The 15,547-nt window shown below is 48.7% G+C and overlaps 1 protein-coding gene across 1 annotated transcript; it reads left to right on the forward strand.

The window, feature by feature from the left end:
- Window positions 1–7,333: 7,333 nt before the first annotated feature.
- fhip1aa (FHF complex subunit HOOK interacting protein 1Aa) lies at window positions 7,334–13,817 on the forward strand. The gene is made up of 11 exons (XM_068750629.1): window positions 7,334–7,441; window positions 9,742–10,419; window positions 10,497–10,655; window positions 10,741–10,827; window positions 10,918–11,085; window positions 11,306–11,385; window positions 11,517–11,713; window positions 11,902–12,903; window positions 12,979–13,157; window positions 13,235–13,355; window positions 13,620–13,817. Exons 1-11 carry the CDS (start codon window positions 7,334–7,336, stop codon window positions 13,805–13,807), a joined length of 2,967 nt encoding a protein of 988 aa, XP_068606730.1. The 3' UTR covers window positions 13,808–13,817.
- Window positions 13,818–15,547: the final 1,730 nt, after the last annotated feature.

Consider the following 15,547-nt stretch of genomic DNA (forward strand, 5'->3'; position numbering starts at 1 on the left):
CGAGATTTAAAACGATAAGAAATACTATTTCTGAACAGATAAGAGCAGAAAGGACAGAATTCCAGGCACTGATCTGTCCCAGCGGTGCTTGCTGCGGCTCCCTCTGCTCCCCGGCGGGCGGAGGTGGGGCCACTCACTGACAGGACCCCCCACCAGGGGCCACCGCCCGACCCCTGCGTGGGAATGTGCACGGATCCAGTGATCTCATTGGTGCACGATTCAATCTGCAAACAAAAGAAAATGTGACTCCGGAAAGATTTTGGAGCAATTGTTTGCTAAATTGTTTGTTTGTTTGTTTATTTATTTGCTAAATTGTTTGTTTGTTGTCTTCAAGTGCTTTAAACTTCTTTCTTTAATGACTGACATACATGTAGTTATAAAGTGTTGATGGAATTCATTTCATCTATGAAATATCGAAATGTCCCGCTGTGCATTAAAATGATATTTAATCTAAAATATTTAGATTTTATTTTATCTATTAATTTTAGGTGGTTATGATATTCAGAATTAATAACTTTAATGTATTACAGTATATATTTATTCTGCTCTGATACCCCTTTGCATTTGAAATATTTCTTGGTCCTGAAATAATTCCTGCATCTCAAATAATCCCGAATCAGGTTATCAATGAAAGTACATTCTAAAACATTAGGAACGATTCTTGTTTCCAGTCAGAAACACGACGGTGGAGAACAGAAAATGCATTTCCACTGCTCGTCCGCTAGATGACACTATAGATCTATTTTTGCAGGCTCTGTTTGCGTTAGGAAGCCGACAGGAGCGTAGTTTCCAATTTTGAGTTGATAATCCTGTTCCTAAATAAACGCAGCCTCAAATCAAACATGAACGCAGCTTCTGCAACTCTCATTGCTCTCGGCCAGACGGTTTATATAATTTATTATATAACTCATTATGCTGTCAGGTCCTACTGAACTTGTTTACGGGCGTGTTATCATTAAACATAGAATAATACAAGGTTTGAATGTGATTATAATCCCAAAATGGGATTAACTGAGAAAATTGTTTTTCTGGTGCATTTGAGGATTTTAAAAGATAATCTGTTTACGATTAGCTGCATTAAAAAAAAATAATCACAATTTGTATATCATCGTCTGCAATAACGCTAGTTCTTGATTATTTTACCACTTTATCATTTCTCACACGCCACCAGTGGGAGGAGCCTTTAAATGAGTACTCGTGCGGCTTCACCTATGCGCGCGCGCCGCGTCCCGGACCAGGTTAGACGCCTTGGCTATTACGCACGGGACTGATTGCGTGACGCGAGGAGAGGGAGACGACGGCGGTGCGAGAAGAACGGCCGGGTTAACTCTTCCTACCGGCCGTGCGCTATTCCCGTCCAACCGGAGGAGGATTCGTTCGACGGTAAGAAAAAAAGAAAAGAAAAGAAAACTCAACGCAACGCTCGGTTTTTTTCCCGGCTGAGGGGTTCGTTTTCCGTGTTAAATTCTAACGCGTGAGATTCGTGTGCGTTCGCGCACCGTGCGCGCTTCGCTCTCCGTGACAGTTGTTGTTGTGAAGTCCGTGATTGGCGTGTGGGGGGAGAGCGCAAATGGCTCAGGTCTCCGTCCTGGGCTTGGATCCAGGGGCGTTGCTAAACATAAAGTTCCGCAGGGACACTGCCCGATGACCTCATTCGCTTTAACCTGCGCCCCACCTGCTTCCCGAATAGGAAGATTGTTTGTTTAATATAAATTGTCTTCTGTTATTAAGTTGCATCTCTAAAACCCAAAATATTGAAACATGTGACATTTTATTGATCATCAATATTGTGGCGGTGAAATGGGTCCAGTGGCGCCCCCTGGGAGTGATGTGTAAAATCACTCATCCGATAAACGTTTCCTTCCTTTTTATCTGCTTTTAGAATCTCGCAGAAACTTTGTGACGGGATTCCCTTTTTAAAATATCCACGTGCTGTTGTTGATGGTTATTGATCAACCTCCTTTTCCGATTCTCCTCCTTTGTTGTACGAGCTTTGAAGTCAGATATCTGAGGAGGGCTTGGTGTCGGTGGTGTTGAGTTACCAGCGAGAAAACGTCATCAATGTTTCATGGCTCCGTGGTATCGTGTGTCGCTCTGCTCCAGCTGATGAATCAGTGTTGTTCACCATTGTGCAGTTGATTGTTTTGCATACCGAAGGGATGAAAACCAGTTTGAATATTATCCGAAATGCTGAAAGGTTGTAAATTAGGATTATGTGTCAGAAAAACAGCAATTGTAAACAGAATTTGGCATTTTTAACCTTATAAATTGTTTTTAAATGATCAAACGAATGTCAAAATGATGCCTTGTATTTCATTTTGCTTTTTTTTTTTAAACGCTTTAATTTTTTGACTTTTTAATTGTGTGGCAGAAAAAAACACTACGGTAATAATAGTTTAACCAGAAATGTGTTTGGAATGTTTTTTCATTTATTTATTCGATTTTGCCATCATCATCATCATCATCATCAAGTGTCCTCCGTAGCTCTGGTCCAGATATTCCCACACGGTCACACCGAGGTGATTAGATGCTCAGGTTTGTGATCAGGATTAGAGTTGCTGCATTTAAAAATGTCATCAATAATTTTTCCAAATATTTTACTTTAAATGGTGAAAAACAAGAAATATTGATCAAATTCACACAATGTATGACACCGCCTTTCTTGGAATAAAAAAAAAGAATAATCACAAATTAAGATCAAGATTTTATCAGTTCTTTTGTTGCCCTCGTAAAAATTCTTCCAAATCCATTTGATTTCTTTGATCAGACGGAAACAAACGTGAGCGATCGCTCAACCTCTAACCCTCCTCGCTGTCTGATGGCGAATTAAAACCAGGCGCAGTGCGTTCCTGGAAACGAGTCATCAGTGAAGTTGCATTCTTTTCATTTCTGTTCAAACAAACAAACGAGATGTTTGTTAACCAGTTTTTCTCTGTGCAGACGTGTTCTCGGAACAAAAGATTTAGCTTTTTTCAAAAAGCTCTTCTTTCCGGTATTGTGAAAAGGAAAGACAGGACAGAATCTGGTTGAACCACTTCTGTTTATATAGAGCTTATATAATTTAGTATTTCCTTTGCTTTAAGAAGCATCCTTTTAAGAGTTGGGAGCCGCTGATTAAAGTGAAAGTTAAAGCAAACACAACTTCCTTCAAATGAGCTTGAACAAAAAAAAAAAACAGGTTCACAGTTATCCACACCCAAGCAAATATTTGAAACGGATGAGCTTCTAAGCATTTTGGCACGCACATGCACTTGCACATGCGCTTGCACATGCACTTGCACCGTGTCATGCAGCTCGTCAACAGGACGTCCCCGTCCAATCAGAAGGCTTCTATCATGCCGCTTGCCCTCACCAGAACTCAGACTGATCTCCTGTCCTCCTTCCGCTCTGCAAATAATCTCATCTTTTTTTTTATTGCCAAGTGAGACGGAACGCAAAAGAGCCGCAGAGGAAGCGGCGCGGAGCAGAGACACGGAAACCTCAAACGCGTTCTTATCACCGACGGGAGCCGATTTGTAAAGCGCAGATAGGCTGAGGCTTCACGCCGACATGAAAGCAGGCATGATGTCATCACGTTCCGCCCGCATTCGGAACATACAATGTGATCATCTGGCTCGGGGAAAACATCAGGAAACATTTGGTGTTTGGGACATGGTACCGGCCATGCATACACACAACAACGTTTTCCGTAGATGCTGGATTAAGACTTTATCAAATCCACTAGATTATCTGCATCATCTCAACTCGGTGGCCTAATCTGGGCTCCTCTCAGTTCCTGTGCTCAGTTCATATTTACCCGCCTCCAAATGTGCATTTTAATCTGGATATGATCTGGATGGAAGCACCTGCTTGTAGCTGGGCTTTACCAGAAATAAGAGCAGTGATGCTACTAATTAGCAAGTGTTAGCATGCTGAGACACTAGTTCTACTGAGCATCAGTACGTTAGCACAGAGATTATGTTCTCATGGAAGTGTTAGCATGTAGCTCAAAGCACTGCTCCGGACGAAGGCTGCATCTGAAGGCCTGGGCAGTGATGAAGAGTCAAATGTGCCTGCGCTGCACAGGAAGTGACCCGTGCACACAGGTTAGGGATGACATCATTCTGGGGCAGGAAGCAGAAATCATTTCCTTTTGTCACAGTCTAGAACCAAAAAACAAAAATCACAAGTGAGCCGCGTGTCCTTAAACGCAACAAAAGGGGCAAAAAAAAAAGAGAGAGCTCTTGTTCAGGCTCTTAACCCGCTTAGCTTATAGAGCTCGGTCTTTGAAAAGGTGTGTTCTTGCCTCCGGGGTATTTGGTACTGCTGTCTATCCGCCCAACTCCTCCCATCCCAGCTGGGTTTGAGCACACTGCCGGATATCGTGCCGTCCACTCAGCATTATTGAATAGGAACACCTTGTCTCTCAAACCGGTTTCGACCCCCCCCCCCCCCGTCTGCCCTCATATGCATGTGGAGTCAGACTGGTAGCACGGATCTGCTTACATAATGGCAGTCTTATCTCTAAACCAGCAGCCTGTGGCAGGCGCTTTGCTTCATAAAGACCAATGATATGGATTTCCCTACATTCTTTCCTTTTAGTCTCTTGTGTTAAACATTGTACGTGAGTTTTGTCTTCATGAGTTGTGGACCGAGCTGCAAACAGAAGCTCCTTTTAAGTTTGGACACCGCTGCGGTCGTCTTCCTGTCCAATCGAAGCCCATTTATTTATTTCTACCTGCCATGACGACCGACTTCCCTTGTTCGGTCGAGCCGTTACTTCAGAATGAGCAACGACACCTTTTTTATTGTTAGTTCTTGTCTGAACGACGGTTCACAGTAAAAATGGCATCCAGTTATTGGAGCTCGTCCCTTTTGTCCCTCGTCTTTCGGACACGAGTTCCATCTGAAAGTCTCTCGGACACGCTGCCTGAAGGCAGTGACAGGAGCTCGGATAATAAAATGAATGGCTGTTCCCTTTCTTTCCTGCTGTCGTTGATTTAGATTGAGGTGGTGAGAACTTGAAATGGTCCTACCAGACTCTGGCTTCAACCTCGTCAGTCGGCATCACTTTAATGGGCCGGTCTGCTGCTTGGTCGTCACGAGTTGATGAGTTGAGCGCTGCCGTTTTAGTTAGGGCATAGAAGAAAACACATATCAAGCCAGTTTATCCCGAAATGCAAAGTAATATTATCGTATAAAGCAAAGTTCGGCATCCTCTGGAAGTACCAAAATGACTAACAACAATTGGAACAATAAATTACAGCATAAAAGTGACTTCAGAGGCGGAGCCGGGTAGAGACCAGAGTTCTCCACGACAAGTCGTCTGATATTTGATATTTCAGAATTTGGGGATTCCACCAGTCAAGCTGCGCTCCTTATTTATTTACCACAATTGGAAAATTGCATGTTTGAGTCCAAATGATGGCAACAAACTTGAGTGTCTGATGACTTTCTTTAGCCGCGTCCACCCACTCGCACCTCGGTTGGTATCGCATCACACTTCTGTGAAAGCCCGGCCATTTTCCAAGGAAGCCGCATTTTCAAACTGTCAACCGTCAAAGACGTCATCGGCACGCGTGGAGCGCCGTTTGTGGAAGCGTGTATCATACAGGAGGAATTTGACATAATTCCCACATGGGATTGTTGCAATGCTAGAAGGGCGGGGCCTCTCGCAGTGACACCGCGACACCAACTGAAGGAGACAATGGATTTATTCAGTCACGAGGACGTGAAGAACTCCCAGAAATGTGCTCAACTTTCTCCCCCCCGTTTTAATTCTCCTCCTCCCCATCTCCATGGTCCAAGTGGCGTTCGGAGCAGCTTACTCATGTCCAGTCGTTTCCCGCCACGCCTGCCTCTCTTGACAAATCCTCCTCTCTCTCTTCATTTCTGTGCCAACAGTACGAGAATGAAGTCCTCGCCTGCAATCCGGCCCCGTTAAAGATGGTACAGCAAAGGTACGACCACACGCACACGCACACGCACACGCACACGCACACGCACACGCACACACACACACACAATCCCACACACGCTCCACATTCCTTCTCAGGAATCCGACCACCCGCCCCCCCACACTCCCTAAACTGAAAGCAGATGGAGAACGTTTGTACCTCGTTATGCCTGAACTCTCTGTGCTACTGGGGCAAACGTGGATTCAAACGGATGGGCGTGAGCTGTGATTGGCTTAGAGGCAGGGGTGGGGGCGGGAGCTGGCGGTCCACAGCTGCTGCGTGTTTTACCACCGATCCCTCGTGGTGATGGTCCAGATGATCCTGCCCCTGTGTTGTTGTCTGTTTCCTGGACGGAGATTTCTGACTCCCTGTAGCGCCACCATGAGGTTAAAATAGGAAATCTCAACATTTGGTGAATGGAATGACACAAAGCTTTGAGATTTACATGTAAATATTAAGGAGGTGACCAGAGTGGCTTCTGTATGCCTCTGGAATAACACTGAGATTCATCCTATCCTTTAATTCAAGGACGCTGAGATCCTTATTCCTGTTTTCATAACATCGCTTATAAACGACAAGATTTTTGTCTCTGCTGTTATCATTATTGCATTTCTATTTATTGCAAAATGAGCAACAACTGCCTGCACTCAGGCATGAAAATGGCTGGCACTGAATGAGTTAATGATGTACAGCACTTCGAGTGAAATAAGTTCCTTATTGAAGCATTTACTGTAAAGCAGTACTGCCAAAGAAAACTTCAATCGGGTTTAGTAGAATCAATCTTTCCAGGACAAACATCAAATTACTTCTTTTCCAGGAGGAAAAAGCTCCAAAATCCCGGTGCCGATGGGAGTGTTGGACCCGCCAAGCCGCCAAGCCGCCCTCGAGACTATTTTTAACCAAGATTATACACAACAAAAACACAGTGTGAGCGATGCAGGATACATCAGTCAGAAAACGGAAACGTTATTTTCCTCTCCTCGACTCCCCACGTTTTGTGGGAGTTGTTCCCACACGGTTGCCGTTGGCGTTCTGGTGTCAGAATGTCTCTGAGATGAGAGTGAAGTCGAGGGGGGGGGGGGCTGCAGATATTACAAAAACAGTTTGACACTCCGTCCAAAGTGCAAAGATTTGATCAAGATGTTTTTTTATTGTCTGGATTATCCGATCCGCCTGTTTGCTGCTCTCCTTCCTGTCATGGCTGCCGTCGAGCCATGCAGAGGGAGAATTGCACCATTTCGTTGGACGTGTGCTTCTGTTTTATGAAGATCTATCTTTGTTTTTTGCGTCCTCAGGTCCTCTGTCTTCGTCCTTCCTCCTGCGGTTATGCTTCTTGCACCCAGTGTGCAATCGGGAATGTCCTTCGCCTGCCTATGACATGGTTTAACTCGCGCACGATGATGGCCTCCGTGGTTGCCAGGGGAGACCGGGATCGGCAGACTCTGGTCTTGACAGAAGTGGATCCAGAGACTTGCATGATTGTGTTCAAGAACCACTGGGCTCAGGTGAGTTTCAGCGCTGAACTGGGGGGCTGGGTAGCATAAAGAAATAACAATTTGACCGTTTGAACCACCAATTTGTTTTTGCACAGTTTCCATTTTAGCACATCTATTTTAATTTTAGCCTGACACTTAGACAATTAGCTTAACTTAGCATAAACCCTGGGAGCAAAGTGAAAATTGGCATTCATATTGATTCTGTCTATTTTTCCAGCTGCCCCCCCCCCACAAAGAGTGCAACAGTTTTCTTATTAGCTTCTACTTGACGTGTGTTTCGCTGTGGAACCAGACAAACCCAGCACTGTGTCTGCAGTTCTGCTCCAGTGGAATCTCGGCTATGTGAATGCGGCTGCCTCAGACTCTTGGCTCTCTGCGGCGCCGTGTGTCCCTGTTCGCCTCCCGTGCTGGGATGGACGCGCTGACAGACGGGGAGGGAATAGAGTGTCAGCTGTGTTTACGTCTGGCTTAGTTGGTTGTTCTGAGCGCCTCCCCCCGCCCCGCCCCCATCCAAATGAGCTGTATTATTGTTTCTTGTGGCTTTATGCAGACGTGTATGTGCAGAGTTTGACTCGTGCACGTGATCAAGATTACGTGACGCATTGTGGTCCAACATGCAATTGTGGAAACTTGAAACGACCGGGCGGGGAGGGGGGGAGGGGGGGAGGGGGAGGTACGGTGAATAACGTGCATGTACCACCGGGGGGATTAAGATCTAACATTTCTGGGAGCTTTTCGAAAAGCCGAATTACTCCAGTGGGATTTGTTCACGTGGCTCCAGAGCGCCGCCGGCGACTGTCGTAAGCGAGCTTATTGTTTCAGATACGAACCAACCTGTTAAAGTAGGTCGCCAAGTTCAGCCGGCTTGACGGCACATTCCAGACCGGTGACGGGCCTGATGGTGAACGCGGCGGCAGGCCGACCAGGTCGGCAGAGGTCGTTGACCCTTTAAGCTGAAGTTTGTCATTTTGTTTCTGTAGGGGAGGGATTTCATCAAAGCTCGTCTTGCTGCGGGGCAAACTGGCAGCACCTCGTCACGCTCCCAGAGTTAGTCGGCTAATCTGCAGCCTGATAGAAACGCTCTTGACTTTGGTTTCCTTGAAATCCAAGTCAGGTGCTGGAAGCAAAATCCGCCTCGCTCTTCTGTGAGGAGCGCCGTTTGTATTTTCCATCAGCAGAATAGGTTCGTGTTCATTTTTATTCCTTATCTGCTGCTCTCCAGGCCTGGCGGCTCGTTGTGCTTTGTTACGCCACACAAGGCGATCCGCCAGTCGCCGTTAACCATGAAACCGCTCACGGCGCTCCTGACCAAGTTACGGATCAGTCCGTCCACGGCGAGCTCCTCTGCTGCGTATTCCAGGAAACGCTCCCGTCCGGTGTGCGTTTGAGCACGGCGTCACACTCGTGGAGACTTTTCTGTTCTCTAACCGGAAGATTAGATGGAGTGCCATGACAGCTCGCTCTCTTTCCCAGCTTCACTTGATGCTTCACTGAAGCGTTTCTGGCTTCGCCGGTCACATTTGCTGTCTGACTGACCTCCGTGTTTCTGTTCAACCTCATCTGCTGCTGACTTTGGTCTGATTCCTCCATTTACCCGATAAGTGAAATCCTTGTGTGATTTTCGATCTTGGCCTCCTTCTGTCACTTACCGCACAGTGGCGCTGACCCGATTCCTGCACCTCCAGGCCGCCGGGCCGGGCTCAGACGGAGGATTACAAAGTCGGTTCTCATTGTTTCCGTCGGCTGGCCCAAATCCTGTTGTGTACAGCCAGTTGTTGCCATGGCAGCAGTGCATGCTGGTCTCCACGCAGCGGATACACAGAGGACGTTCCCACCGCGGCGCCCGAAGTGGGTTCATCTGCGCCGTGCTGCCGGTCTATCCATTTATGAACAGAAAACCTGTCAGGCAGAGGGAAGGGTTTAGCTGCATGGTGTGCATTTCAGTTCAACTATTATTGTATGTTATTGTAATATGAATAGTTGGATCCTCTTTACCGACATAATGGATGGAGAAACTTTCTGCTTTCCAGGTTTGGAATCAGTCTGCCGATTCCAAAACGATCTTTTTTTAAATAATAGCTTTTCCTATTTCTTATTTTTCAGCTTGTAGAATATATTTACTCTATGCAAACAACTTCCCGATTTAAAAGCGGCCTCCTGATTTTGTATTTTGTAGAATCATTCCAGCGCATGATGACCTTTATAAACCCGTATCTATTGTTTTTGTTTTTTTTACGATAACTAGATTAAGATCATTTTTCATGTCGTGGGTTCTGTTAAAGCGATTTTCCTCTTGTTTCTCACTGTAGGTGGTGAAGATCCTAGAAAAGCACGACCCCTTACGCAGCTCCGCCTTGCCCCCCCCGAGCATCATCAACTTCAGCACCGGCTCGGGCGGCGTCCCGCGCTTCCTCCCCATCCCCGGGGACGAGGCGAACGCCGTGCAGAACTATGTGGAGCACATGCTGTTCCTGCTGATGGAGGAGAGGCGTGGCCAGGCGGGCGCCATGGGCCCCATCCTGGAGTTCGTGGTGATGGAGAACGTGATGGAGCGCCTCTTCGTGTGGAGCCTTCGCCGGGAGTTTACGGACGACATGAAGCTGGAGCAGCTGAAGATGTACGAGATGCTGGTGGGGCAGGCGCGCCAACCCCTGCTGCACCACAAGCCCATCCTGCGGCCGCTGATGATGCTGCTGTCGTCCTGCTCGGGGGCGGCGGCGCCGCGGGTCGAAGCCGAGCTGGTGCTGCTGCTCAACCAGCTGTGCTGCGTTCTGGCGAAGGACCCTTCCGTCCTGGAGCTCTTCTTCCACACCAGCGAGGATCAGGGGGCCGCCAACTTCCTCATCTTCTCCCTGCTCATCCCCTACATCCACAGGGAGGGCGCGGTGGGGCAACAAGCCCGGGACGCTCTGCTGCTCATTATGTCGCTGTCTGCGGAGAACGAGCGCGTGGCCACGCACGTCGCCGAGAACACCTTCTTCTGCCCGGTCAGCGCTTTCCCCTTTCTGCTTCACCTTGCCTTAATGTCTCCCCGTAGACATTCGTAACGCTTTCCGTTCCGCAGGTGTTGGCCACGGGGCTGAGCGGCCTGTACTCCTCGCTGCCCGCCAAGCTGGAGGTTCCTAATGACGAGTGGCACTGCCTGCGCGAGGACGACTGTCTCCAGATGCCGTCCCTCATCCAGTTCCTCAACTCGCTGGAGTTCTGCAACGCTGTGATCCAGGTCGCGACGCGGTCCGGCCACGCCCACTCCCGAGGCTCTGCCGTGTGATTCGTGTCCGTTGACTAACGGTAATAACCATCCCCAGGTGGCCCACCCCGATATCAGAGACCAGCTTGTTGGCTACATCTACAATGGATTCCTCGTGCCCGTCCTCGCACCGGCTCTCCATAAGGTCGGTGTGCTCCACCGTTGCGGACCAATAGGAAGACGGAAGCATCTCTGACCGGATGTCTTTTTGCTTTCCGTGCCGCTCGCCGTGAAGCTGACCCTCGAGGAGGTGATGGCCACCACGGCGTACCTGGACCTCTTCCTGAGGAGTGTAACCGAGCCGTCCCTGCTGCAGACCTTCCTCTCCTTCATCCTCCTCCACCAGCATGAAAGCGTTCACATCTTAGACACGCTGGTCAGCCGCATCAACACGCCGTTCCAGGTACAGCACGCTCACAGGAAAAACCCAAAACCCAAGTTTGCGCATTGGGAACCCCCCTGCCCCCTCGCAGCACCTTAGCTGGGAGATTGTTGCCATGGTGATGCTGATTGTGTAAAATAGCCAATCTCTTTGGTCCCGACTGACACTTATTGCTCTGGGATAAAACAAACAAACCATTTATAATATATTTCGTGTTGCTTTTCTGCCCCCCCCCCCCCAGCTCGGCACCGTGTCCCTGGCTCTCTTCCACACTCTCATCGGCTTGTACTGTGAAGACGTGATGCTGCAGCTCGTACTGAGGTGAGCTGTGCACACGCTTCTCGCCGTGTCACGCGGCTCCTGAGCGTCTACTTTCCCGTGCCGCCTTCCGTCCGTCTCCTCGCCACTCCTAAGACCGCCCGTTGCTAACCCGTTTTATCTGCTGCCCCCAGGTACTTGATCCCTTGTAATCACATGATGTTGAGTCAGAGGCGTGTGGTGAGGGAGAGGGACTGCTACTCGCTGTCGGCGTCCAAGATACTGGCACTAACGCCATCCTGCTGCTCTCCGGATCGCAGCCCCCCGCCCCTCCGACAGCTCAACTCCATCCTCTTTTCCAAAGGTGTGGACGCCTCCACCGGCACCACAGGTGAGAAGACAAGATTGTGCTCGCTAATGTCATCGCTCCGCTCCGGAAGCCGGATGTAGTTTTCTAAGAGGTCGCACCAGACTGCAATGATCTGCATTTAATGCAGAGCATTTAAGCTCTGTGGGAGCGTTTCCACAGCCGCTATCAATGTTCCCCGTCCTTCTCCCCCCCCCCCCCCCCCCCCCCAGAGACGAACGAGAGCTTCTGCGCCGAGGACGACGGCTCGGGTACCTCCTGCACCATCGGGTCAGAAATGCACCTGGATGTCAGTTATCTCCATTATCTCTACGACGCCCGTCTGAACATCAGCAGCTGCATACGAGCCTGCCGGGTGTGGTCGGCCGCGTACGACGGCGAGGACCCCCCTCCGGAGAAATACCAACCCGGCGTCCTCGACGAGCCGCTGCTGAAAAATCGTCAGATCCCGATGACTCTGAAGAGCCCCCCTCAGCCGCCGGTGCCTCGCCGTCGAGCCCGCCCGCCGCCGCCGGCGAACGCGGAGCAGCCCCCCGCGAACGAGCTGGAGTGGGACGACAGTTACGATGCGTGTCCGATGCAGACGGCCGAGGCGCCTGCAGAGAACGACCCGCCGCCGCAGCCCGCTGCACGGCCCCCGACGCACATCCAGGAAATGAGGAAAACGGCCATCCTGCTGGTGAGAGGCTCGTACATCGAGGAAAATGAATTCCAGGACGACGTGATGGTATACGATCTCGTCGCCAAGAAAGACGCCAGAGACGATGAGACCGGCACGCTCAAACCCAACGGGCCGGCATCCGGAGAAAGCCAACAAGGCTCGGCGAAAGCCCCCCCGGTCAAAGAGGTCTGTTTCCTACTTCCGACCACTCAGACGGACAGCAAGAATCGATCGGACTTGAAGGCCAAAGGTCAGACGGACTGCAATCCAAACCTCCAGGACGAACCCGTCCTCGCCGCTGACCTCGGCGAGGACTTTCTCGCTCAGTACGAGGACCTCATCCGCACGTTGGACACCGAAGCGGGCGGAAAGGTCGAAGCTGATGCAGAGTTGAAGAAGCCTGTCTCTCCTGTGGAAGAGGAGGAGGAGGAGGAGGAGATGGATTTTACGTCCTTCTCTGCCGAGACTCCGGAGCTGGAGAAGCAGCTTTCGCCGTTTGGACCTAAGTTCGTCAGCGGAGGCGCAGGCAGGAACCAATCGTTGCCTTTCACCGGTCAGTTCAGGGAAACGGGCATAAAAAAGTAACGTTAGCGGAGCCGAAGTCAAATGCGTTCTTATCTCCCCGCAGGGCCTTTCGTCAGTGTTCTCCTTTCGCGGATGGAGAACATGATGTCCAACTCGCTTCAGGTCAACCTGCTGCTGACGGGCATCCTGGCCCAGCTGGCGGCCTACCCTCAGCCTCTCCTGCGCTCCTTCCTCCTCAACACCAACCTGGTGTTTCAGCCGACCGTCCGCTCCCTGTACCAGGTAACGCAACACGGGGGGGGGGGAGTCGGCCCTTTGATGTGGCTTTTAGCTAACGTCTTCGCCGCGTCTCCCTTCAGGTACTCGCCACCGTAAAGAACCAGATAGAAGGGCTGGCAGTCAAGAGGAAAGGCTTTCCGGAGATGATCACCGCCGCCCAACACTGGCTGCTGGCCAGAGACGCTCTGCTCACGGCAGCAGGTAAGCGGCACGCATCGGGATCACGTCGCCGTCGCTGCGGTTGGCAGCTGAGTTTTCCTTTATTTCTTTTAGCAAGTTTGAACCAAACTCCCCTGCGGTCTCAGAAAAGTTGTGTTTGCAAAAATAGAAGCACGAAAATGTCGGTTTGGTTAATGGGAAATGTAACTGAAGGGCGCAACACAAAATCATTAAAATTAATAAATTAGGTTAAGAAAATGTCTTGCCTTGTATGCTCTTTTCTTTTTTTAATCCTCTCGTTCCCAGACAAGAGCAGCAGCCACGGCGACGCAGGAAGGATCCTGAGGAGCTCGCCGCCGCCTAAACCCAAAGGCATCTCTCTGCAGCAGACCGACGTCTTCGCTACCGTCCTCTTCCCCGAGTTCCTGAAAGAACTGGCCGCCATTGCACAAGAGCACTCCATCTTGTCATACATTCCTATGGAAGATTGCTAGAGTCCGGATAAGCCTCTGTGGTCAGTTCACGTGAGCTCGGAGGTTTTAGTAGACTCTGATATTATGATGGTACTCTGCTTTTTATTTTTTGTTTCATGGCCAAACATCTTGGGCCATTTATGCAAACTATTATAAAACCCCCCCAAAACAATCCTAATAATAATATATTTATTTTACAAGCTTTACAAGTTTCGTACCTTTTTCTATTTTATCATTGCAGTTCTGTTAAAAGGTTCGGTTGCCAATAAAGAGGTCCGAACCTTTTTAGCAAGAACTGCTGACAGTAACGGATGCGTGTTACCAAAGACTAGAGCGAGGCGATGGAAATGTCTCCTCCCCCACCAGCCCTCATCCAAACCTCAGGGTCCGGCCTTTCCCCGAATGTCTTCCCCGGTCAGCTCCAAACACGACAGTCGGCGTGGTTCTGTTACAATGTTCGGGTGGGCTTTCTGCAGAGCTGCTGCCTGACCGGCTTCCGCTGTTTGAAAGGCCTAGCGTTTGAATTCACAGCAAACAAAAATAACTTTTGGCACCATCGCACAGGTGGGAGCTGTTCCAGTGCGGCTCCGGATCCAAAACATGTCGGTCTCGTTAAACGTTTGAGTCGGGGGGGGTTGCACAAAATGTTGTGTTTTGTTGTTGTTCCAAGTCGTAGTCGTACCTCAGGGGATTTTTGATGCACGTTCTGTTCTGTGTGTTCTTAAACTGCCTTTGGGTGAAGCGATTTAATCCTCTAATGCACTAGTTTGTCAAATTCAGCGGTTCTGCATGCTCTCTCGATCAGAGCACCGAAACCAGGATGCTATATTTAATGTGCCTTACTTCAGTGATACCTTTTTATATTCTAACATTGTAAGAAGAAAAAAAAAAGTCCAATGACACAGAACACTATGCAAATCAAGGAAGCTTTGGATGTGATTAGATTCTGGATATTTTAACACTGGGATGGGGTATTTAATCTTTTAGTTTCTGTTAGCCATTTCATAAAAAAAAAGAGGTTATACTAGAGGCTAGTTGTTGTTTGTCTTAATCTTATTTACAGCTTGCATAGAGTATTTTATTTGGTGAAAACTATCAGAGTTTTGCGTCTCAGATTGTAATGTGCAGCAGGAACTGCTGGAAATGGCTTGAATGTTTATCCACGCTGGTCCTCTGAAGTCTCACATCAAAGGAGGAAATGGCTTTTAAAAAAATAATTTGTCAAGTTTCAAAATTGAAAACAACCAGTCACACTGTCCGTTTCATACAATCATATTTTATTAATTTAACCCCGAAAGATGCCGATAGTGCTTTCAGAACCAGAAGTCAATCAGAGCTGGACGTCAGGATCTAGATCTATAACACATGGGAATGGAACTTAATTTTTTCCCAGTTGTATGGTTCAGGGAACTAAATATAAAAGGTACTCAGCTTTCTGTGCTTTTATTTTAAAGTCCGTCTCTGGTTGAAGAATGTTTCTGACCACCGACGTGTCACTGCCGACACTCTTTGTAATAAAGATGTCTGTGAAATGAAACTGGATGCATTCAAGCTGTTGACAATCCCCACTCTTTATACAATCAATAAATTATTTCATTTTTGCCAGAGGTGTTTGGTGCCCGTTTGTTCTGCAGCCTCATTCGACTTGTATTTCCTTCCTTTCCCAGCAGGTGATGAAGCGATCTGTGACTGAAAAGCATCTAATCGGATCCGATTAGATGCTTTTCAAACATCACCACGGTGGACTCTTTAATAACCCCA

This window comes from Brachionichthys hirsutus, chromosome 17, assembly GCF_040956055.1.
Source record: "Brachionichthys hirsutus isolate HB-005 chromosome 17, CSIRO-AGI_Bhir_v1, whole genome shotgun sequence".
In the NCBI taxonomy this organism is placed as follows: domain Eukaryota; kingdom Metazoa; phylum Chordata; class Actinopteri; order Lophiiformes; family Brachionichthyidae; genus Brachionichthys; species Brachionichthys hirsutus.